This window comes from Haemaphysalis longicornis, unplaced genomic scaffold (genome assembly GCF_048455015.1).
Source record: "Haemaphysalis longicornis isolate Haplotype H1 unplaced genomic scaffold, Haemaphysalis longicornis Haplotype H1 scaffold_4, whole genome shotgun sequence".
Taxonomy (NCBI): domain Eukaryota; kingdom Metazoa; phylum Arthropoda; class Arachnida; order Ixodida; family Ixodidae; genus Haemaphysalis; species Haemaphysalis longicornis.
In genome coordinates, this window is record NW_027526361.1 from 6,555,069 (window position 1) to 6,577,824 (window position 22,756).

The window sequence follows — 22,756 nt, forward strand, 5'->3', positions numbered from 1 at the left end:
AACAGTTTTGTCTGGTATTCGTGTTTTGTCAAAGCATCGTTGTTCACTGTAAATGTGCACAGAGTTGCCCAAAGCCCAACGCAGCATGCCTCAGTTTAAAAAAAAAACCGGTGAGCGTATAGCCCTGCAGAAAAAAAAGATAGCAAGGATGTGCCACTTTTGTGTTGTCATCAGCCTGTTTACGCCCATTTTCCTACGAAGCCAGAGACTAAACGACTCCTATCCTGATCACTCCGAACAAATTCTTAGTCCTCGAGTTTTCTTGTTCAATCTGCCCATCCAGTTCTTCCCGCACATCTTGTCTCTCGCTTTACAGCCACTCCGTCACCTTGGCAGTCGTCAGTCCTCCGCGTCACGCGCCTTAGTTTGTTCCCTCATCCAGGGCGCTCGTCTCCTGACCCCCATCCTCTTAAGTTTCCATCGTCCTTCTTCCCACTGATCACTGGGCTCACCTTGCTTTCGAGCTGCTTAGTAAGGCTTACGGCCCGTAAGTCACCAGCGGGAGTACGCTGTAACTACTATATGCCATACTTCTGAGTGGCAAGGGTTGCCTACCGTTCGTTGGTTGCGGGTGTTTGCCGAATGCAGAAGTAATTGTTCGCCAGATTTATTTCTCGTTGTGGGGACCAGCACTGACAGTGACATCTTGTCCTAAATATGAAGTTGTACTCATCCAGCTCTTCTAGTATTTCACAGCCTATTATAGGCTGAATGGTAGGTTCTCGCCTATATTTGTGCACTGTCTGTTTATCTTATAAAGTTACCAGCGAGCTTTCAGATGGTCGCTAGGCCGCGGTAAAAAGAACACATGCTGAGTGCAATTTTAAGCGACGTGTAGCCGAAATACGAATGCTTCCCGTATGTCCTTACGAGATCCGTTCGTGAGGCGTAACGAAGTTTTGTTCCGGCTCCGGAGCTAGTAATGCGATTTTCCGCAGCACGCGAATATAAGGCACTGGGAAGTGATCCGCAAGCACAGAGCGCACACGTGCTCTTTGGGTGTGTTCTGGCTACATCAGGTTTGAGACGGTTCTGCTGAAGGGCGTCGTGACAGCGTCAAGTGTGTTTGCGCCTTGTGCGGTCGTCGTTTTGCGAAATGGCGAAGGCGCCGCCATAAGCCCTGGGCCAACCCGGAAGCCGAATAGAGAGCGGGCAACATGGTGGCTTTACCCAGGAAATGCCGCAACGAGGGTAAATGTGCGAAAGAATCATGCTCTACGCGAGTGCTATTTGTCTGCGATGTAAATAGAATGGCTGAAGTTTGGAACTAGATTAAATCTCTGAAACTAGATTGAACCTGTTGGTCCTTAAAGGAGTACTGACACGAAATTTTCATGTTACGTTTTTTTCGCTGCTATGCGTGCCTACCAGCCCACTAATCATAGAATGACGGATTAGACGGTCGAGCGCAGCGTAAACATTCATTTACGGCGTCGTTTATTCGTGCCAGTTTCGGTTTCGACAAAAAAACGCCGAGCGGCCGCCATGACAGGATGTATCACATGGCGTCACCATTCTTGCCGTATCGCTGCCTCTCTGGAAGCGCGAGCGAGCGAGCGCACGCGCGCGCCCAGACCGGCCGACGTCTTCGCCGTCCCCACAGGCCCGGGCAGCATGACGTCAGTCACAAAACCATGACGTGTACACACGCCCGAGCAGCGCGCGCCAACCACAGCCAGCGCGTCGGCTTCGTCACGGGAGCCCCGACGTCGGCAGTTTGGGGCATGTAGCAGATGATGTCACGTCGGCCCGCTCTGGGCTTTCTCGTGCGGGCGCAGATTAAAATGGATTTCAAATATGTTCCGCTGAACGGTTGCTGTTGAAACTTGATGGGAGATATTTCCTGATAAAAAGGAAGCGTTTTACATAGTTATCTCAGCTTTGAAATTTCGTGTCAGTACTCCTTTAAATATATTGGGTCAAGGCCAGGTTTTTTTTTAGATACAGAGTAAATATAAACATTTGAAAACATGCGTTTAAAGGGACACTGAAGTGAATTTGCCAAGCTCCCGTTTTTGCTTGCACTGTGTAGACTGGCTCAAATTAGCACACTTTTCATCGTTTATCCGGTTGACAAATCGGTAATTATTTTACAAAGCGTGAAAGAAGAAAAACTACTATGCGCGGTTTGCGGCTGCCGCACCAACTAAAGGCTGTGACGTCAGGAGGGGGGGCACCGTGATTGGACGATGCCCAAGGTTAGCAATCAAAAGTTTCGGTTTCGGTTTTGGTTCTGTAAAACAATATGCTTGACATCTGATGGCGTTGTTGGATGGGCATTCTTGATTTCTCAATTATCGCCGTACCGCGCTTCTGCCATGTTGTCGGCTGTCAAATGTCTAAGATAAACCTCCCAGGGCGGCTTGGAATCGTAGAAATCACTAGACGAGGCCTACGCAGTGGATTGAACGCCCTCCGCGTCACCGCAGACTCTCAAATGCCATGCGCTTTTCCCGCATATTCGGAGCTTGCCTCACTCATGTCTGTTCGTAAAAAGCTAGTTCGCACCAGGCCAAGGGTGTGCTGATTCAGGCCTGGGACCACTGCCCGCAAGCAGTCGGTGCTTGTGGCAACAGCACGCCAACGAGAACTCGCTAGCGCGTCATTGTCAGTATGCGCGCGTTCTGCGATCTTGCTCGTGGAGCAGTGAACGTTACGGCCCAAAAATGGTGAACTCAGTTCAGAAAGCATCGGCCGCATACGAAAAAATCAACTTACAAAAAAAAATGCATGTACCCGCGGGGATTCGAACTTGCGACTTTCAAAACAAATTCCAGCGCCTCAAACCGCTAGGCCACGAGCCGGCGCTGGCGGGTACGGATATAGAAGGTTTATAATGTATGACCAGTTTACACTTTTATTTATTTTAAGCATTTTAACTACTTTATGTGACTATTTGTTGTATATCACTCCTGCAGTAAGTGCCCCCAAACTTCCACAATATCTCACGTCTAGCAATTGCATTTCTTTGACGGAAAATCGTTCGCAGATGTGCGGTCGTGCTGCTGACCGCTGTGCTTGTTTACCCAGCGCAAAAAGTGCTTCCTGCTCCCTAGTTCTGCGCTGTACGGTAAAAGTTTCAGGTGATTTTATTTTCTTAGTACCTATATTGAGTTCGCTGACTCTTCTCCCGCCTTCAATTGGCCTTAGATTTTCCTACTAGCGTAAAGTCAGCGAAGCGTCGCATGTGCACTTGTGCAGCGCTTTTGTGGAGCGAACTCTGAGTTTGACACAGTGTACAAACTAACAAAGTAAGGAAAGGCACATTCTTTCATTCACAAAGGTGTTGTGGCTTAGTTTCAATTGAGCGAGCGAATAGCGACGACCCGTCGGCGGCCGGCGGACGAAACGCTGGGCCGACTGACTCGATCGGTAGGTCGGCTGGTCGGCGAACCGTGCAGTAGCGCAGCCATTTTCCAGCTCATCTCCTGGTGACGTCACACGAAAACGCCACAGAAAATGGGCGAGCGTAAAGAGAGGAGGACAGCATTTTCGAATTGATTTTTCTACTAAATAAATTCGCGTAAACGCGGCCAGAGTGGTCGAAACAATGCCTACGGACTCCGAACTACAATTTGCGCTAGTAATCCCGCAATGTTTACAAATCACTTCAGTGTCCCTTTAATGCTGCCGTGAAATTTTCCAGCGGGTTTGCCGAATTGAAATGCGGTGCGTGAACAGAAGAACGGTGTGCTTAATACTGACCAATAATTGCTGCCCATGTTTTTTCGGGGGCCTTTTCAGTCATCACCGTTCTCTGCGCAATTCCGGCCATCATAATTGACTTCGTCAAGGTGCAAGTGGTTGACAGAATCGAGAGAGGTAAGGAAACAGCGTTCACACACATGCGCGATGCATAACCGCACGAAGACCGAACCGTGGTGCGTATCCTAATAATAATTTTCGGCATTAATTTCTTGTTAAGTGAATTGCATACTTACAATGCACATGGTTAATTTTGTCCCTTTAACAGAGTGCCGAATATACACACGTCCGAGCGACTAAACTCCGCGCTGGCGTCCATTTGCCGCGCTCGACGCCAGACGTCTCAGGGCCTGAAAGCAGGCGGTATTTGCACATGCACGCAAATGATGAACTTGTAGTTGTTTCAATATAGATGGTGCGCTGGCGTAAAAGGGGCGCTAAAGGCCGTCTAATTTTTTGCTTTAGCTGAAAGAGCCTCCTCTCTCGTTGCTCTTTCAGCTCTTGTTCGGCGACAAACGGGGTTTGTTTGTTTAGAAAGCAGCAATTAAAGATGGCAGTTGCCTCCCCAGTTTTCCCTACGTCACGAGATGCGCCACACTTTCTCAAAAGGAGCCTAAGGAGCAGCTAAGGCATTCCCAGCCAGCGCAGAGTTGGACCTGTGTGGCGCTGCGGTTATGAAAACGTGTAGCAAGTACCTCAACTGGCCGTCAGCGGAATGGCTGCCGGCCGGCTTGGCTAAGGGCTGTAGTGGTTAGGCCCACCATATCCGCCTTTGGGTTTTAAATTGGGCTCAAAATCCGACGTCGGCGTTGGCTTCGACGTCTGTAACAGCAGAACGGCTCCCAGCAGGCGTCTTTGAAGCGTTACATAGCGCGAGGCACGCGCTCAAACTCGGGAGTAACGCGTCCGCGCCAGTGCACCGCAGATGAATGGAGGGAGCCGAAGAACGCGGCCGAGTGAGCGAACAGACAGGCAGCGCAATCCACCATGATCGTTAACTCTTCAAGTACGAGGCGGCAGGAACGAGCAGAGGCGCAACGCGTAGGAGACAGATCGAAGACATTCGAAACCGTAAGGTGAAGGCGGATCGTCTCTGGCGGTAAAAGGACGATCATCGGTAAGGAACTCGGGGCAGGGCCAAAGCGTCTCGGGTGTTCAATTATACGGACATTTATGGTTGGGCATTCGGAACCCCCAGGAAGTGCTCGAGCTTTTTACTTGTGTGCTGGTGTTCGCCCCGAGTGTCCGCTGGCGGCCGACCTCTTTGCACCCGGCGCATTGCAGCGATGCGCAGCTTCCTCGAGCGTGCGTACATCGCCTTCTACGTGAACATCACGGTGACGCACCAGTACAACTACACTCTCGAGTACAGCCGCACTCCCGGCGAGGTGCGCCGCCACGTGCTGCGAGAGCTGCAGGGACGCATCTCCGTGTTCGCCGCGCTCTTCCGCCTCCTCAGCAACGGCGTCCTGCTCGCTTTTCTCTACGTCGCATACGCGTGAGTGCTGCAAGCGCCGAAAACGAAACTATGGGAACGGGTTGTAGTGAATGCACCAGTACATAAAAAAGAAATTGCCAATAGATTATACGCCTTCAATTGCTGTGTTGGCTAATTGCAAAGACAGATTGCTTTACGAAGGCGTAATTTTGTTATTCCTGAAATAATTTTAATGAACGAAAGGTAAATGGAGTAAATCCTGTCTCGGCTATGAAACTCATAGTTCCTAAAGCTCTGGGTTCAATAACGAAAACATGGTTTTACCCGTATACTTTCCCGGTAGTAGCTGATACTGAGTGTGCGCGCTGTATAAATACGGGGGACGTTAGGCCTAACGTCACGCTTTGAAGTCTAACGTCGTCATTAAGAACCAGCTGGTCGACGTACAATGAGCATGAAGTTGCTTGGCATGTCGCAAGGCTTGACGTAAAGGTTACCAAACATTAACGGATGAGAAGCATATAAGACGTTAGGCTTAACAAACCGGCACCTGTTTTAAAAACTGCTCAGTGTTTTTATTGTACACCAAGCTTCAGATATCAGTTGACGTCGTAGGACCTCAAAGCGTGACACTAGGTATAAGCTCCTAAACTGTGGCGCATACCAGAAAGCTGGTGCTGTTAGTATGGCAAAGTGTTATAGGGTGATCGCTTTAAGAAAAAAATTGGCTCTAATCCATGCTGTGAACGTGGTTGGAAAGCAAAGCTTTAAACGACAGCCACAACAATTGCCCACGCGACGTCTCTTGAATTCACACAAGTGGCTCTACAAAGAGTGAAACCAGAGACTGCCACCCGTTACCTGGAATTCGCAGGGGCGGCGTGCCAACCGCATCAGCAGCGTCGGCCACGCGGCCGGGCTAGAGCGGTGGCTGCCACCGCTCTAGCACGTGAGCTTAGTGATTTCCATTTACACCAATTTAAACTAGTTAGTTTAGTAAGTTTGAGAATTGCGAGGAAGCTTAAGGAACTTTTATAATCGCTATTTAACAGAACCAGTAGCTACTTTCGCCTTTTGTAATACATACCTCTAATACACAACCGAATTGGTATTCACCAATTTAGAAAACGGAGTCCCATTCATGGCAAGCCGTGCGCAAAAGGTAGCGCTTCTTTGGTGGCCAGATGTCTGTATGTGGTTTGTACATTTTATTTTCCGGCCCTGCAAACCAATCCTTAACGTATGTTTGCCGTACGACCACTTAATTCGGTCGGGTGCGGGTTACCCCAGAGGTACTGTCGAACAAGTTAATCAAGCCGTGCAAAGGCAGCGCGCAATGGACGCCAAGCTGCGCTAAAACAGGCCCAAAACGAACCGTCGCTAAAGCAGACGACAAAGCCGTACCACCGACGCCGCCGTCGGCAAGCACGCTGTTCCGCGCGGGGAACGCTGGGATAAGGTCTCTGAAATTACTAAGGTAGCGCCATCTTTAGATCTCGCCGCCTTTCGCCCTCGCCCGCGCTCCTTTCCTCCTTCGTTTTCTTTTTCGCCGGCGAACGCCGCGCGCCATTGGCGAACGGCCAGTGACGTAGTACCTCGTCCCCGCGTTGTTTGTTTTTTCTTTTCTTCGCCGCCACTGTCCATTTAAATTCGCCGCTCAGCTGCCTCGGAGCAGGCCTTATCGAAGCCGCCAGCGTGTAACAACCGATAACAACCGAAGAGTCAGCTGCTCGTTTCAAACAAGTGTTGCGTCGGCGTCACTTTATGTAGCTTCGCGATGCCGAGTTGTTGTGCCTTCGGCTGCTCGAATAAGGTCAGTGCAGTCGCGGCCAGCTCGGCTGTAGCAAGCTGTAACTTATCAAAGCCCACACATGAATCAATGTTAGCTGTACAGCATAAAAAGGATTCACAATTGCGCTTGTTAGCGCGCTTCTGGCCTTGGAATACGGTAGTTATTATAGAACTGGGCACTACAGTTATAATTGTAAGCTGAGCGCACTTTTTAACTGCGCGTTCTTTGCGCGAGCCTGTTCCAGATATGCCCGACAGGGCCTTACTCGAAGTAATTGTGAACGCCAATCGCACGAACATTGCTATGCCACGGACGCACTGCCAAAAGTACAGCCGTCTTGGGCGAGGCCAACGAGAACTTTGACCTTGACAGCAGCCTATAACGACGTGAAAGTGACATCTGCAGCGTCAAAGCACCGGAAAGTGCACGGAATAAAGGTGGCATGAATGTCAGTAGCTAATGCGGGACGCATACTGAGCGCTGCCTAATGATCTACAACTAACGCAAAAAACGCGAACGCAAAAAAGCGAGCGCAGCGCTCGAACTGCCGCGAACCAGTCACCGTGAACCATGCGCAAGCCCTCTGTGCAGCGCTTGCACGACCACGTAAACTTAATCACGCAAATGCAAGAACGGAATTACTGTAACAGAGCAATTTGAAACGTCCACGTTCGATCCTTTCGCGTTCACGAACTATCCTGAGCTTGCCGCACACGTAAACAAACGCCGCGCTGTCCGTATGCGCCAGCGGCATCCATTCCGCAAATATCCCCTTCTACACAAAAATATACAACAAAACAGCCTCACTTAGAGCGTGTTGGTAATACGGGGCTCTAGAAATACTATGTAACAGAGCAGTTTTAAACGTCCACGTTCGATCCTTTCGCGTTCACGAACTATTCTGAGCATGCCGCACACCATGATGGTATTCTTCTATCGTGCCGCACACGTAAACAAACACCGCGCTGTCCGAATGCGCCCGCGGCATCCACCCCGCAAATATCCCCTTCTAGACAAAAATATACAACAAAACAGCCTCACTTAATGCGTGTTGGTAAAACGGGGCTCTAGAAATACTATTAATGCTACCAAAGAGCGATTGCGGCGCGAAAACAAGAGCAAACTGCACGAAAAACTGCAGCGAGCGGCCCGAAGCGTTCCGAGGGCGTCTGCTCTGAGGAAGCCAACAAAAATGGCGGCCACGCCGCGGAGTTAAAGGACCGCGGCGCCGCGGGTGAGGGGAGAGAAAAAAGAGGAGGGCAGCGGAGAAGGAGGGAGCAGTTGGCGCTACCTTAGTAATTTTAGGGACCTTACGCTGGGTTAGTTCGGCGCGCCATCTACAATCTGCTCCGTGAGTGAAACCCTCCGCTCGCTCCCCCCGCCGCCGCCTTCATCGCGTTGGGAGTTTGTTGTCCCGCACGCCACGAAAGAACCGTTGGCTGGTAGAGCTATAAAGCTTTGCTTTAAAAAATGTGTGCCCGTACTCTAAATATTGTTTGTTTGTGTAATCTGGAGTCTAGCAAAATGTGGCATACCCGCGAGTAGCACAGGGGTATTGAGGCAACGTATTAGGAGCAGGAATTTATGCTGCTGTTACGCGATATTTCGTGGTTTGCTCAGCCTAACCGTCTTTCAGGATTTTCCCCCTTGAATTTCCCGCCTATGTCTGCGCCCAAAATCGTCCCACTTCTTCGTTGGCAGTCAAGTTACAGCCATGGCTTGGTGTTTTGGCAACGTATTCTGCCATGCTTGACCAGCTGAGCTTGGCTATCGGTGTGGTGTAAGAGAGCCACTCTTCAGACGCTTAGCAAAACGGTAACGATACCGATTTGCTAAGCGCCGTCATGCCTGAGGCAATGTTATTGCAGTGATGTGACATCTCCGCCAATTGCACCTAATAGCGCCAAAAGGTAAATCCTGCTACATTTCAAGCAATCTGCGCCAATCTTGCGCCGAAGCTTCATTTCGCCAGGCTTCCTCGATGTGGCGGGCTCTGATGGGAGGAGTGGAAGTGGAGGGAATATCTTACTATCTTGTTTGCAACAAAGCTTGGTAGGAGTTCACGTGACTAGCTCCGACGGGTCAAGATGGAGAGGGAATTGAAAGTGTAGCTGGCGGAAAAAGGGAAAGGGGACAAAAGTTCAAGATGGCTTACTGTGGGACCGGCTATAAGCTGGTTCATTTACAGTGTCCGGCTTTGAGGAAAGTGACCTTGTCTGATTCAACATGTCGTTCCGGAGGACAGCTACAGGAGTGCTTAAGGAAAGCATTTTTTTATAAAACTTTCTTTGCAAAGCTACTCTTAAGTGAAGAATGTGGTCGAAGTTCTCAGTGACTTTTGGTCTGTTTCAAAGTGATCTGTTGGTCCACCTACTCTATGATGAGATCGTGGCCCTCATCCACAAGCTGGTTGGACCTTTCATGAAGACAGAGTCTCACCGCTCGAAAAACTTAGTCCCCTGCAAATCGGAAAGCGAGAGTAGAAGTCGCAGAGGGCACAGAGCGTGCAATTTCGTCTTGGAAGCCCGGAGATAAGACATTTAGGTTGGGTGCTAGAAGCTTTTGCATAAAATGCGCTGAGTACCTTCTGTCATGGCTGCCGTTCAACGTCACTTTGCAGGGCCTGCGCTTCTTAAGCCCACAGTTGAGGGAAGAGGAGTCCTCTTGCGCTCATTTTAGGGTGCTAGCTACCAGGCGGCCGCAAGTGATCCAACCCTGCGAAGTCTTTACTTTGATGGATGGGTACACGCTCCTGCAGCTTGAACATGTTGAATCAGATCCGTCTACATTTCACGGCATCAGGTACAGCGTTTCAATCTCCAAGCGCTTTGAAGGAGATGCCAGTCGTTTCAGTGTGACACCAGAGATTTCGGGAGCAGTACAAACGCCGAGCAAAAACTACCAAGAGCTCATTGCAGCTGAAGAAGCTCAGGTAGCTAAGAGCAGTGCCTACACCCAGCCAAGACTGGTCCTAGTCACGATGGCCGAGACAGGCTCCAAAGAGAAATGGAGACCGCAAAAAAAAAAAAATGCTGGAGAATCTGGAGCATTTAGTTAGCCATGGCATAAAGTCCAAGAGCTTCAGTTATGTCGAAAGTGGACAGTCTCTTCTCGCTAAGGGTAAAGCAGGAATGGCGGCAGCAATGGGAAAAATGGTACAAAAAACATCTTTGGACCTGTCACGATAGTTCTACTTTTATGCATACTTATCCAGAGAAACATGGGTTTAACACAAGTGTCTATTTTGTTTCATTACATATTCTGCTTACTTGAACAGGTTCGAAGGCGTTTTCAGTGGATCTAGTTATGTTGTGTTTTATTGCCATGCAGTCGTTTTTGCTTCAAAATGTCCTAATGTTTTCATGTACATCAAACTGTCCACATTATGTGACTGTTTCGTTCATTATGGTTTTATGAAAAGTTCTGTAGCCTACCGAACCGCATGCTACCCCGATAGTAATTTTTTAAAATAAGAAGTCAAGTTCCTTCATGAGCTGTTGGCTCATGTAGTGAATGTACACACTCGCACAAACTTTTTCGGTGCTTGTCCTGAGGCATTTCATAATCACTGTTAACAGACATCTGTTAACAGTGATTATAAGTATAAGTCTTCTGCACCATAAGCCTTTTACTTGTTCAAACATTTCTGTGTGCCCAGGTGCCGAAGGCTCCCCTCGGTTGTTGATTGATTGATTGATTGTAGGGTTTAACGCGCCGACGCAACGCAGGCGATGAGGCGCGCCGTAGTGGAGGGCTCCGGATTAATTTTGACCACCTGGGGATCTTTAACGTGCGCCGAAATCTCGTACACACGGGCGTTGTTGCTTTTCGCCTCCATCAGAAAAGCGGCCGCCGCGGCCGGGAATCGAACCCGCGACCTCGTGCTCAGCAGCGCAACGCTCCCCTCGGTTGTTTTCCTCCCCTTATAGCAATATTTCTCAAATCTTAATGATCGTTCTGGCTACTCCAAAAGCCAGTTTTTCTGCTCTAAAACCTACTTTTGGCTGCTCCAAAAGCTGCTCCAGAATGACTCGACCCAATCACGTTACTGTTATTGTGTAAATTGCAGTTGGCATGTTGAAACCATCGCAACCAGCTGACCCCAAAAGTTTGTTTAAGGGGATTTTTCCCCATGCAACTTCATTGTCATGCCTCGGTTGGCAGCCCCGCGGTGCGTCTCTTCAGAGAAAAGTTACAGATCTGCTTGTTTTAGGGGTTGCAAAGTTCCATCGGCCCCTCGAAATGGCTGCGTGGCAGCCAACCCGACGTTTGACCAACATTTGATGCCATGTAATATGGGCTTGGGTTAAGCGCGAACTTGATGCCCGGCCTAGTTTTCTTCGTCCGCCGTGCGCTAAGGACGACTCCTGAATATATTAAGACGTCGATCCTGCACGTGCGAGCGGGAGCTTTGGGGAGAGCGAGTTCGTGTGCGTGTTCTTGTCTAAGCGGTGGAATCCCGACGAAGAGGAGCGAGACAACCGCGCGACCCGCAAAGAAAATAGACGGTCGTCTGCACCGGGTCTTTATCGCTCTAAGCATCCCCTTTTCTACAAGGCTTGTTTTAATTTCAGCGAAGTTTATTGCATCTTGTCGAGACGAGGCCGCTGTGCGGTAGACGGACGCAAGTCGTTCGTTGTAGCGATTAGAAGCAGCAATAAGTATTTCTCCATCAACAACCAAATATACTATTTTTCCTTTAAAGACGACGCACTTTGGACATAAAAGGACCACTTGCGGACTTGAGTTACTCTATTCCGGCTAAGTGTTGCCTAAGGATCGTAAATCGTCGCTCTCCTGGGGTCAGACAATGGATTAGGTAGGCTTTCGAAACTCTACAGAGCCGCCCAAATAGCTTTTCGAGCGCTGTAGAAGTAGGCGCTCGAGCACTCTGTATATTGTTTTTTTCTTGATGTCATTGAAATTTAGTTTCGCCTTAAAAATGTAGAAGACGGGAATAGCACGAGGAAATAAAAAGGGAAGCGAGGTTACTAAAAAAAATCAATTATGATCAGGACGACAGCGGTGAGGAAACAAGGGAGGAACGCGACGACTTCTTGTGCGGTTGTTACCGCATGTGTGGCACGTTCAGTGAACGCGGCCTTTAAAAAACGCCGTCCCTCCGTCGTCATCGAGTTGGTGAGCCAAAAATGTCCCTCAGCTACATATTTTGCAAAAGCTCAGCGTGAGCTTTGGTGTCCCTACTAGTCTTGAGCGCGGGTAGTTAATTTAAGTGGTGCTCTTAAAAGAATCCACTTATCAAAATTCAGAACGACTTGACCTCCCATTTCAAGGAATCGGTTTTGTATAAAAAAGCACTTTTAGATTGGCAGTACGCTGCTCAACTCGTAAAGCTTTGTGCATTTAATGTTCATTACCTTACGCTAATACGCCTTGCATTAGCTCACATTAACTTTAATTTTTGAGCTGACTCCAGCGAAAGATTCAGCAACGCATGCGTACGAAAGCATATGCACTTTGTGCGAATCAAGAATCACACGCAACTTTTTTTCCAGGGAACTGCGCGCGCTAAGGCTCGAAGTCCCGAACCTTAACATAAGGTTCGGGACTTCGGTATTGGATGTGTCTTAGGAAAATTCAATATAGTGACTAGTGCTTTAGGTAGTTTACATACAGCAAGTTGTGATAGAGTTGATTGGTTGTTTATGAATTTTAACGCACTGACGCTACACAGGTGATGAGGCGCGCCGTAGTGAGGGGTTCCGGATGAGTTCTGACTACCTGGGGATCTTTACTGTGCGCCGAAATCTCGAACACACGGGCGTTTTCGCTTTTCGCTCCATCAGAGAAGCGGCCGCCACGGCCGGGAATCGAACCCGCGTCCTTGGGCATAGCAAAGATGTGATAGGCTACACTTGCGTCGTAGTGTGGGCTGCGTTCCAATAACCTTATAGTACAAGGCAAAGTAGACAGGTGGCTACTAAGGACAGAAGCCATCCTGAGCCCCGTTTCAGTAGGGTAATCGAAATAAATTAGGAAATTGTAGACCCATACTTATACTACCCATATTTTCAAAGTTGTTTGAAAAGTTATTCTTAGGCACTTTGTGAACTTTGAATCAAAGCATTCCCATATTAGAGGTTAGCAGTTTGGTTTAAGAAAAGACTGTTCCACAGAACTTACATTACTGGAACAAAAATGATATATTTTAAAGGAGCTTGACAAGAACGAAATAGTTATTGGCACCTGTGTGGACTCTATCAAGTCATTTGACCTCATAAAACATGAGCTGCTGCTCCCAAAGTTAGACCGTTGTGGATTTCGTGGTCATGCCTCTGCACTTGTAAAATTTTATCTTGAATTCCGCAGGCAGGCAATTGTTGTGAATGAATTGTTATCTGATACACGACCTGCTCACTATGGCGTCCCACATTGCAGCATTTTGGGCCCATTTATTTCCAACGTGTTCAGTAATGTCATTGTGCAAAAATTGTAAGTTATGTTGACGACACTAGCATATTTATAGCTGGAGATAATATAGCCGAGTTGACAGAACGAGAAAATGGCGCACTATACAAACTTGAAGAATGGACACGAAAGAACGCATTACAGATAAATAGCTCAAAAACGAAAGTCGTCATCTTTAGAGGAAGAAGCAAGAAAGTCACATTAACAAGATATATATGTTTTCAATTAACAAGATATATATGTTTTCAACGTATCCCCTTAGAAATAGTGCCATCGATTAATACATTAGGCGTTATAATAAAGCAAAAACTGTCCTGGGACGACCACATAACGTATCTTGTTACCAAACTATCGCAGATCATAGGCATCGTTCACCGGAAATGTGAGGCTCTAATCACCGAGTGTGATGATCCTAATCTATCAGTATTTACTTTATTTTCGCCTCAAATACTGTCACTTAGTCTGACGCACCACGATCCAAGAAAACCTACACAAACTGCACGTCCTACGGAAGAGCTTCTTACGCATAGTTGAAAACGTTCCTCGTTTGCAAACCAGAACCAAAGTTTTTGTAGACCGTAACATTTTGCCAGTAACTAAATTGTATGAGTATCGCCTGTGTCGTTTTTTCAAACACGAAATTAGATGTAGAACATTTTTACTTCGTAATATTGCTCTGCTAAAGCCACGAAAACATATAGCGGAACCAGGAATGCAGATATATGGAACGTTGAAGTGTACAGAACAACTTATGGCGTGCCAACCCTAAGGAGAAAACAAGCTTCAGGGACGGCTCAATAGCTTGGCGTCTAAAAACATAGCCCTTGAAAGACTAACAGAGAGTTATTGCCATTTTTTCTTTCATAATTCATGTTATCTTTAGGTTCGTGCTAGTTCGTCTTAAAAAATGCTTCCTTTGAATATGGTTTCCTTTTTTTCTTTTTTGCGCTCTTTTGCAAATACAAATCATTGTAACCTTTTATTCCTAATGTTGCAGAAGTGTACTTCTTTATCTTTTTTACTGTTTTGTATTAGTTGTAACAAGGGTTAGAAATGTTAATCCAAAGTTCTTGTGTATTGGTGTTATGTACATTTGGTTGTATTTCTCTCTTTTCAATCCCTGTTGATTGCTAACGTAGGGGTAAGCAGCTTTAGTCAAGCTGTTTATGACAGCTTTTACTGCGGGTGCGGGTCTGTGTCATTATGTTCAAAATGATGATCAAATAAACATTTTCTTCTTCTTCTTCTTCTTCTTGTTCTTCTTCTTCTTCTTCTTCTTCTTCTTCTTCATACGCGGTAACATTCTAACAGGCAAACTAGCAAAAACCAACCAACCAAACAAACAAAACCAAAGAAATAACCAACCAAACAAAATCCAAACAAACCAACAACAAAGAAACCACAAAAAAGTAGATACTACAAACATCAAAACCAAAGCTATAGCAAACATGCAGACAAGCAAGCAAGCTAGCTCGCAAGTAAGCTAGCTTTGTTTTGCATTCAATAAAGTAATTTATTACCTGTGCGACGTCTTTCCGTTAGTTATATTAAATTTGTCCTTTAGTAAACGGCGGCTTGCACTTGTTTACGTGAGTACTACGGCGTGCTTTACTGCGGTGGTGGCAGCTGCACCGTTCCAGTTGTCGGTGCTTTGACGCCTATTTAGCCGCCTAAATTAGACTGCACCGTAAGCTGCTTACAGTGCGGTCTGCGAATTGGGATGCGCCCATGGAGGGCAAAATGGTTTTTGTCACACAGTAGTAGCTACTAGGGTATAACGGGAATGTTCGGATATTATGGCTCCTGGAGGTGGAAGAAAAATTGAATGTCAGTATTTTGACGTGCAAGGCTGCCGCCAACAGTTGGGAACTTGTCTATTTTGTGGGAGGGAGGCTGGTGGTGGTGGTGGTGAAAAGGGGAGGAAAAGGAGGATAGATGACAGCTAGGCGCCCCCTGGGGGCATCTCAGTCCATTTGAACGGGAGCCTTTGCACTTCCGCATTAGAGCAAACAGGCCTCTTTTTCTCTATCAAGCAGGCCTTCATTGCACAATGGCCTCCTTGTGTGCTGGGTGGCTTCCGCGTACATGCCCATATTAGGTGCTGCAGTGTGGCTCTTGGAGAATTCTCGGGGTTGGGGTAGTTGCGGCTGCAGATTGCAGCGTTGGGGAATCGATTCGAATTTACAAGTCACCATGGCACCGCGCGAGTGAGGTGTGTGCCGCGGAGCGCTTCAGGCATTTGTAATGGGTGGTGATGTCCTTATGTGTCGGCAGCCTGCCCCGCTCCGTATTGAACAGGAATCTGAGCAGGCCCGCATAGCGAAGCCTCGGGCTAAGGCGTACGTGTCCCAGTTGTATAGGCAGTGAGGATTCGGTGAGCTTGAGGGGTGATTCGTTCCAGCTCGAAATCCACGAGGGCTGTCGCGGACGACGCGTAGACGAGCGCAGTAGCACATTCCCCGCCGACTTCCGAGTCAGGACCGTGCGGCGAACCGGAAGCTACATTATTTCCGTGGTGCTCCATAAGAACAAGGTGGCAGCGTCAGAGAAGGGCGGTTTCTCCGGCCTTTCTGCTGTCATCATTGCACTCAGAGTGCGTGTTCCGAGGGAAGGGGGAGCTATGAATATGCGCTCACTGTGCATCACTGAGAGTGGCTTTGTCTCCGTTTTGAGAAAATAGGATATGCGCAGAGTCTGCAGAACGTGACAACCGACAGTATCTCGACGCTGCTAGACAGTGTGTCTGATACGAGGTAGGGAACCGGAGCGCGACCTCGTTCTCAGCAACGCGCTGCCTTAGGCACTGGGTGCCTTGAGTCCATCAATTAGAGACCTTTGTGACTTTGTTAGTCCGTACAGTTCTTTATCTAGTAATCTGGTGTCTTGGAAAGCTCATGCAGAATTTACATCCGCGCTTTTCATTGTGCTTGGCATTTCGTGGTTTGAAAAAGCGTCAGCGCCATCGATGCGCCTTCTTTATTAACCACCAGGAAGTGGGTGGGAGCACAAGTATTCGGAACCTTTCCAAACTACCACCGCTGGTGGCGCGGTCTACACATGTGAACGCTTAGTGCACCGGCACTTTTGGGAAGCTGGAGGCAATACACAGCTACTTGAAAGAAACTGCAAGCATAGTTTCAATAAGAAATGTACGTCGGATTGATGTCCACAAAACGAGTTAAAAACCGGGTTAAAAGCGGTGTTGAAGAGAGGCGACATTAAATAACAACGAAGGCAAAATTAAAAAAGATTCTACCTTGCGCTGTCACGAGCGGCGGCGAAAACACAAACAAAAACTGTTTTACCGGCACCAGAATTCGGTCGGTTTCTTTAAACCGCACAGATACGTTCACTCCTCCAAGCCGCTTGAGAAGAAAGCGCGAGGTATACAATTTAACTATGAATGCTACGCACATATGACCGTCTCCCGTATAGAATTGTAAGTTTTCACTCAAGTTTTTTTTTTATGATAGCAATATATAGAACACTTTTGGCGGCGAGATTTGGCTGCACCCTTTGCCTTGCGTGATCTCACTCGAATCCTGTGTGACATTACGTGACATATTTATGCATTTGGTGCCGTCAATAATTAAGAATTACCATTTTTAACTACAAGAGGTAGCGTGAAGGGATAGGTCAGAACGGCACGTCCGGGGGATTCGTGACGTCACAAATCCTCAACCAGTCTGTCATCCCTTCCGTTGCTGCGTTTCATAGCTTTGTGATATCTGTAATTTACCTCTTTTGTTTCGGGGACTGCTAAATGTCCTGAAGAATTGCAAAAAAAAGTGCCCCGCAAGCTTTCTTGAGACAGTGGCGTTGCATGCGGTGTTAAACACGGTGGTTAGTCCCAGTGAGAGGGCTGTTACAAGAAGAAGATTATTATGGGGGATTATTTCCCTCAAAGATTTCTAGCTGTTCGAGTGGTCAGTATAACATTCGGAGCCGAGAAAGCTACCGGGTGTCGCCAAGAGCAATCTGTTCAGGTGCGGACCATTGTCCCCTTAACCTTTGCCCTCTTTTTTAATTGATGCCAGCGTGTCAACAGAAACCCTGTTTATTTTTCTCGGTGGGCAATATCCGCTGTGATCTCCGCCTTCCCGGCAGCACAACAGCGCAAAACAGTGCACACACAATCGATTTCCCGTTCGCGGGAAAGCAGTTCGGGCGTCACTCTGCCTGTAATCTGCATCGCTGTGTACGCGGAAAAGTTTGCGAATTTCTCCATATTTTTTGCGTCTTGAAATTGAAGAGCCCAAGTTTTCTCAGAAGCCGTCGCGTCACTAAGCGCGACTGAACAAATCCCGTGCCAGAGGTTGCGTCATGCCATTTGCTGCGCGCGGAACGCGCCTAGTTGCAAGTACAATGACAGTATCTCAGTTAATTAGTGCATTATTTACTTTTTTATAGCCAGCCTCTAATAGAACACGAGATACAAAAGAAATGAAAAAGCGACGGCACCGTCAGCGCTGTGTGTCGCCACGATTTTCGGTTTTCTGAGCGCTATTGTTACAGCTGATCCGCAATGTCATTCTGCAAGGTTGACTTAAACGCAGAAAAACGAAACTCGAGTTAAGGTCACGAACTTCCTGCAATGTTAGGAAATAGGTAGCTAAAATGTGTCAATGGACGGAGCGTGGACGCGCCGTAACTAACCAGTGAGAGTAACAGGTGCGCCCAATGCAATGTTCCTCCGCAGTAACCACGCCCACGGCTTCTGCCCTCACCAGGAGGAAGCAGATGACTCGCCGTGAGAGTCTTTCCGACGAGCACTGTTGGCTGCACCCGCTCTTCATGTCCTCTTCGTGCGCGAGGTTAGCGAGAAATTGGCCGCGTATCTGCTCGCTTCGCTGCAAATGTCGCCGCCAGATCTCCTGCCGGCCCCGCCGCGTAAACGTCTCTCTTCTCGCCCACCGCCCATCTCTCATGCTCTCGCTCTGCCTTTCGATCCTCCCAAGATAAACACTGAGGAAGATTCCCGCGTGAATTCCACTGTTCGCGCCATCTGTTCGAACCTTGTGTTACTGTTGTACTTTGAACACTGCCACGAGGTCCAGGCTCGCGCGAGCTCTTTTTAAATTTTTGGGTCAGAATACTGTTTTCAACGGGTATTTCTTATTTGCTGTAGCAAATATCTAGCGCACATTTATTTTCAATTAAAGGGACACTGCGAATACCAGTTATGCATTTATGTTCTGCCTAATGGGTTTTTTTCTTTTGCCCAAGAATATTGACTATTACGTTCATAATTGTCAATATTATGTCAATTGTCAATACAATTATGTTCATAACTTATCCTATAAAACGAACTCCTTTCTTGGACTACTTAAACTAGAAAAATTTTGTCTGTCCTTCCGTCCGTCCGTCGATTCAGGCGCTCGGCGAAAAGTTAAAAGAATTCTTGAACGAAAAATGTATATGGCCAAAACCTGTCTGAACCACTAAATACGGAAACACACTTTGTGTTTCCGGATAAGTACGGAAACACGGATTTTATAGGATAAGTACGCACATCATTGCCAAAGCGCGACGCTGCATCCCCGATTAGCGGCGGTCGCTTTTCTGTTGGAGGCTAAAAGCAAAAACGCCCGTGTGTTCGAGGTTTCGGCACGCGTTAAAGATTTCCTGGTGGTCAAAATTTATCCGGAACTCTTCACTACGGCACGCCTCATAATCTGTGCAGTTTCGGTGCGTTAAAACCCACAATCATTCAATCATACCCGATTACGGATGGGCCCCTGCCGGCGGCGCCTCTACCCATTTTTTTCCTGCTTGGTGCGGGGTGGTATTGCAGCAACAGTTCGGATGTCAGGCCCTCGCCACGGCACGCGATAGTTCACGTCAAAAGGGGCTGCGTTATCAACTTTCTTCCACGTGTGGAGGTTGAAATCGATTTAAAATACGTTTTGCGAAACAGACACAGTTGAAATTGCCTGGGAGATAGTTCTGCATAGACAGGAAGATATTTACGCGGAAATATTGCGTCATTGCGCCTTTAAAATAACGTCAATTTTCGCGCGCACAGGACAGCTGAGAACAGAGTCCCTTTAGACCTAAGTGCCTAAGTGACGAAACAAGGGCCTGGCATCTAAATTATTGACACCAGTGCCCACAAGGATGGCCATCATGTTGAGCTGAAGAGACAATAAAGCATGGACCATTTTTGTTTCCCCCAATATACAGTTGCCTGTTCGTTTGAAGAAACATTTATTCAATCAATCATTCGCCGGAAAAAAATGTGTTTGCACCGAGATCAACAATATCGGATGACGGGACGTTCACGGTGGAGACAATCTTAGGACATTTGTCCCTACCGCCAATTTCACAGAAGGCGACCAAAGCTCTTCCTCTTTACACAGACGACTTTAGTGCTTGAAGTTTCCGTGCGTCTCCACTCCTATCTCGCCTCTTCGCATGCACTCTCTTTTACACCTCGGCTCCCACTCGTTAGTGCGGGGTAAAAAACCGCGGCTCTGCGCCCGTTTAGCATCCCGGCCTTTTCTTATAGTTCTCACCTCTCATGCACGAGGCGATTTTTTCAGTCTACTGTTAAAACAAGTTATAATTGCAGGATTTGCATTAAATTTTTGTGGCTTGCCTATAAGGCCTAAGCGGCAGAAGTGAATTTCATAATGGCTTGTAGATTTTTGGCGCAAATGCAGATAGAAAAACAAGCACACGCACTTTCTGCTGCAGACCCATGCCCGAGTAAACGTGCCATGCGTCCTCATCACGGGGGATATACCAAAAATGGCAGTGTCAGTAACTTCATACCTGTAGAGGGATCGGCACTAGGCCGATACCCACATCTCGACACGTGACAGATGCCTAGGCTCGTTTTCTTTGAAACCGTAAGCATTCTTACGTAGAATCAGCGATGGAACCCGTCTCTCCCTCTGTAACGCTTCCTGGGGAACACTTCCGCCGTATAAGAAAATTTCACTAATAAAAAATGTCCATAAAGCCTTCATATTTTCATATGACAACGTATATGGTCTTTGTACAAAGTCTTTCTCAGCGGTGCATTTCCGCTCAATGGTGAAGCCGGCCTAAAGGGGCCAGGTGAATGCCACTTTATGGCCCGTATAGAAGGCCTCAGGACCCCCTTTGATGATAGGCTGCTCATACTACTTTTGGAAAACTGTCTTTCTAACAATGCATTTGTGTAAAGTAGTGAAGTCGACAATAAAAGGGGTTTGTGTATAGCACTTTATCAGTATGCACAGGGTCCTTACTAATTAATGAGCATGTAATAAAATACTCAAGGGCCTTCATTTTTTTTTGTATCAGAATGCTTGCATTTTTTTTCTCCTAAAAATACTTCCGAGCAACGCATTTGTGTGCAATGGTGAAGCCGACTTTAAAGAAGAGTCTTGGTGTGTAGCATCACGATGTGTACCTGAGTTTAATTCGACAATTTCAACTTATCAATTTCTGGAAATATAAACGAGGAGAATTTATATGGAGACTTCTCAACCAAAAAAAAAAAAAAACCGTCTGTCCCTCCTTCGTAACGCTTCGCGTCTCACTTTCGCTGCCAAAGGCAACGACTAGAGCAAATTTAGGAGGCACTGAGACCTGAAACCGGATCGCTTGGTTACGAACGGAGCCATTTGAGCCACCCTGCTACCGCTTTGTTCTCGAAAGGGATGCAAAACTGCTCTGTGCCTATCTTCTTTCGCAACCACACCACACAGACGGACAGTCGGCTTTTCTCGTTGGGTCCACTTACAAATGCCTCGCATGCAAAACTAGTTACGTTCATGACGCTGACATGGTCATCTGATGCTGATGGAGAATAGGTACCCACCGGCCCAAGCATAGTCGCCGTAACATCGGACTGATCTTGGCATCGTAGCGGGCGCTCTAGACTGGTTGCTCCAAAGTCATTCCTCCCGATTGTCAAACTGTTTTTCGTGGCATGACGGCGGGGCTCGGAACAATCAAATTTCCAAATTTCCCGCTCGCCGATCTCTTGGTGGCTTGTAAACGCTCGTCCTGTTGACCTCAACAAACCTAACCAACCACTCACACTCTCGCTTGCTTGCTCCGCGCGAAGTTGTTCGCTCCCTACGAAGGCATGGTCAACGGGAATTTTTTCTCCGCTTTTCCCAGCTGGCGTGTGTTGAAGCTCTATGATTAGAGCTTAGGCTGAGGTTCGAAAACACCGTGGTCCGAGGCTACCACTGTTGAGCAGACTAGCGCTCTCGTGTTTTCTTTTTTACTTCTCGTACGCGGAGGGCCCTTTTCGTAATGGTTCCGCGAAACAGACGTGGCCTGCCTTAATGGGCGCGGCACGATTTTCACGAAAAGTGGGTGCGTCCCGTCGTGTGTTGGGCCGCTGCTTCACTCGCCCGCCGCCTTTGTGGGAACCGAGGAACCTGAAAGCCCTCTCGCTGGGCCCTCAGCACCGGTCAACACACAGCGCTTAGTATAAGCACTGCGCAGCTCTGTGGAATCTAATTTGATGGCGACGCTTCAAATGCAATCTTTGCCCGTTTTGAGTTCATTTGTGTTGATAGAGTTGAAAAAAATTTCCCCCTTTGTTCGCGCCATCCGTCTTGCTGCCTTTAATGTTGTTGTTTTCTGCTTAAGCTGTTTACAATCTCGACTGGGTACGCTTACGTTTATTTCGCCTCGTTTTGCTCTTGGCGCTTTTGGCAGATCTTATCCAGGGTTCCTTTGAAGGGCTTTTGTAGTTGATGACATCCTGAGCATAATCCTTTCAAAAATGCGAATGATGCCAGGTATGATCGGTATGAGGTATATATCAAGCGCGATACTTGATTTCACGAACACTAGTTGATATATTTGTGACAGGGCTTGTTTATATCGTATACATGTGAGGATTACAGTACCTTGGACGAACAGAAGCCAGGTTGCCTTATATGAAACTCTGTTCAGTCGAGACAGGTATATTTATTTTAGTGCTTAAGCTTTTAGCGAGCAGGTAGGTATGTTTTCTGCGACTCTTGTTTTAGGGTCTCAAGCCCGCTCACTGCTGCATTCATATCGGCAGCACAACCCCAATAAGCAACGCGGGGAAATTTTATTTCGAGTGGGATACATGCACGGGCACGTGCGCGAATGTCAAAGGGCTCTTTTTATTGTGTGTAAGCCTCTGCGCACCCTCACGCGCGTACTAGGTTTTTGTGCGATTGCGTGTGCTCTTAGCGCGTGCGCATTCTAGGCATAACAGACGTGTTTTTCTGGAGCGGTCATGGAATATTTTGCTTAAGGACCAGACAGCTTCGTTGTAATTCTACTGTAGCCAAGAAAGATTACAGGACAATCCGGGAATAAGTGTATTTGGTGGCAGTGTAGCTGTCCGCATGAAAACATTCATGTTTAAAAACAGTTGGTAGCGACTAATGAGCTGTGTACATTTTTTT

General features: G+C 47.5%; 1 protein-coding gene across 1 annotated transcript in view; it reads left to right on the plus strand.

Moving 5' to 3' along the window:
- Nucleotides 1-22,756, plus strand: part of LOC144178181 (DC-STAMP domain-containing protein 2) — a 131,193-nt gene that overhangs the window by 63,098 nt on the left and 45,339 nt on the right. Inside the window, exons 7-8 of the mRNA XM_077705812.1 lie at nucleotides 3,745-3,822; nucleotides 4,990-5,203. Coding sequence (XP_077561938.1) covers nucleotides 3,745-3,822; nucleotides 4,990-5,203 — 292 coding nt within the window. The remainder of the gene's footprint in view (nucleotides 1-3,744; nucleotides 3,823-4,989; nucleotides 5,204-22,756) is intronic.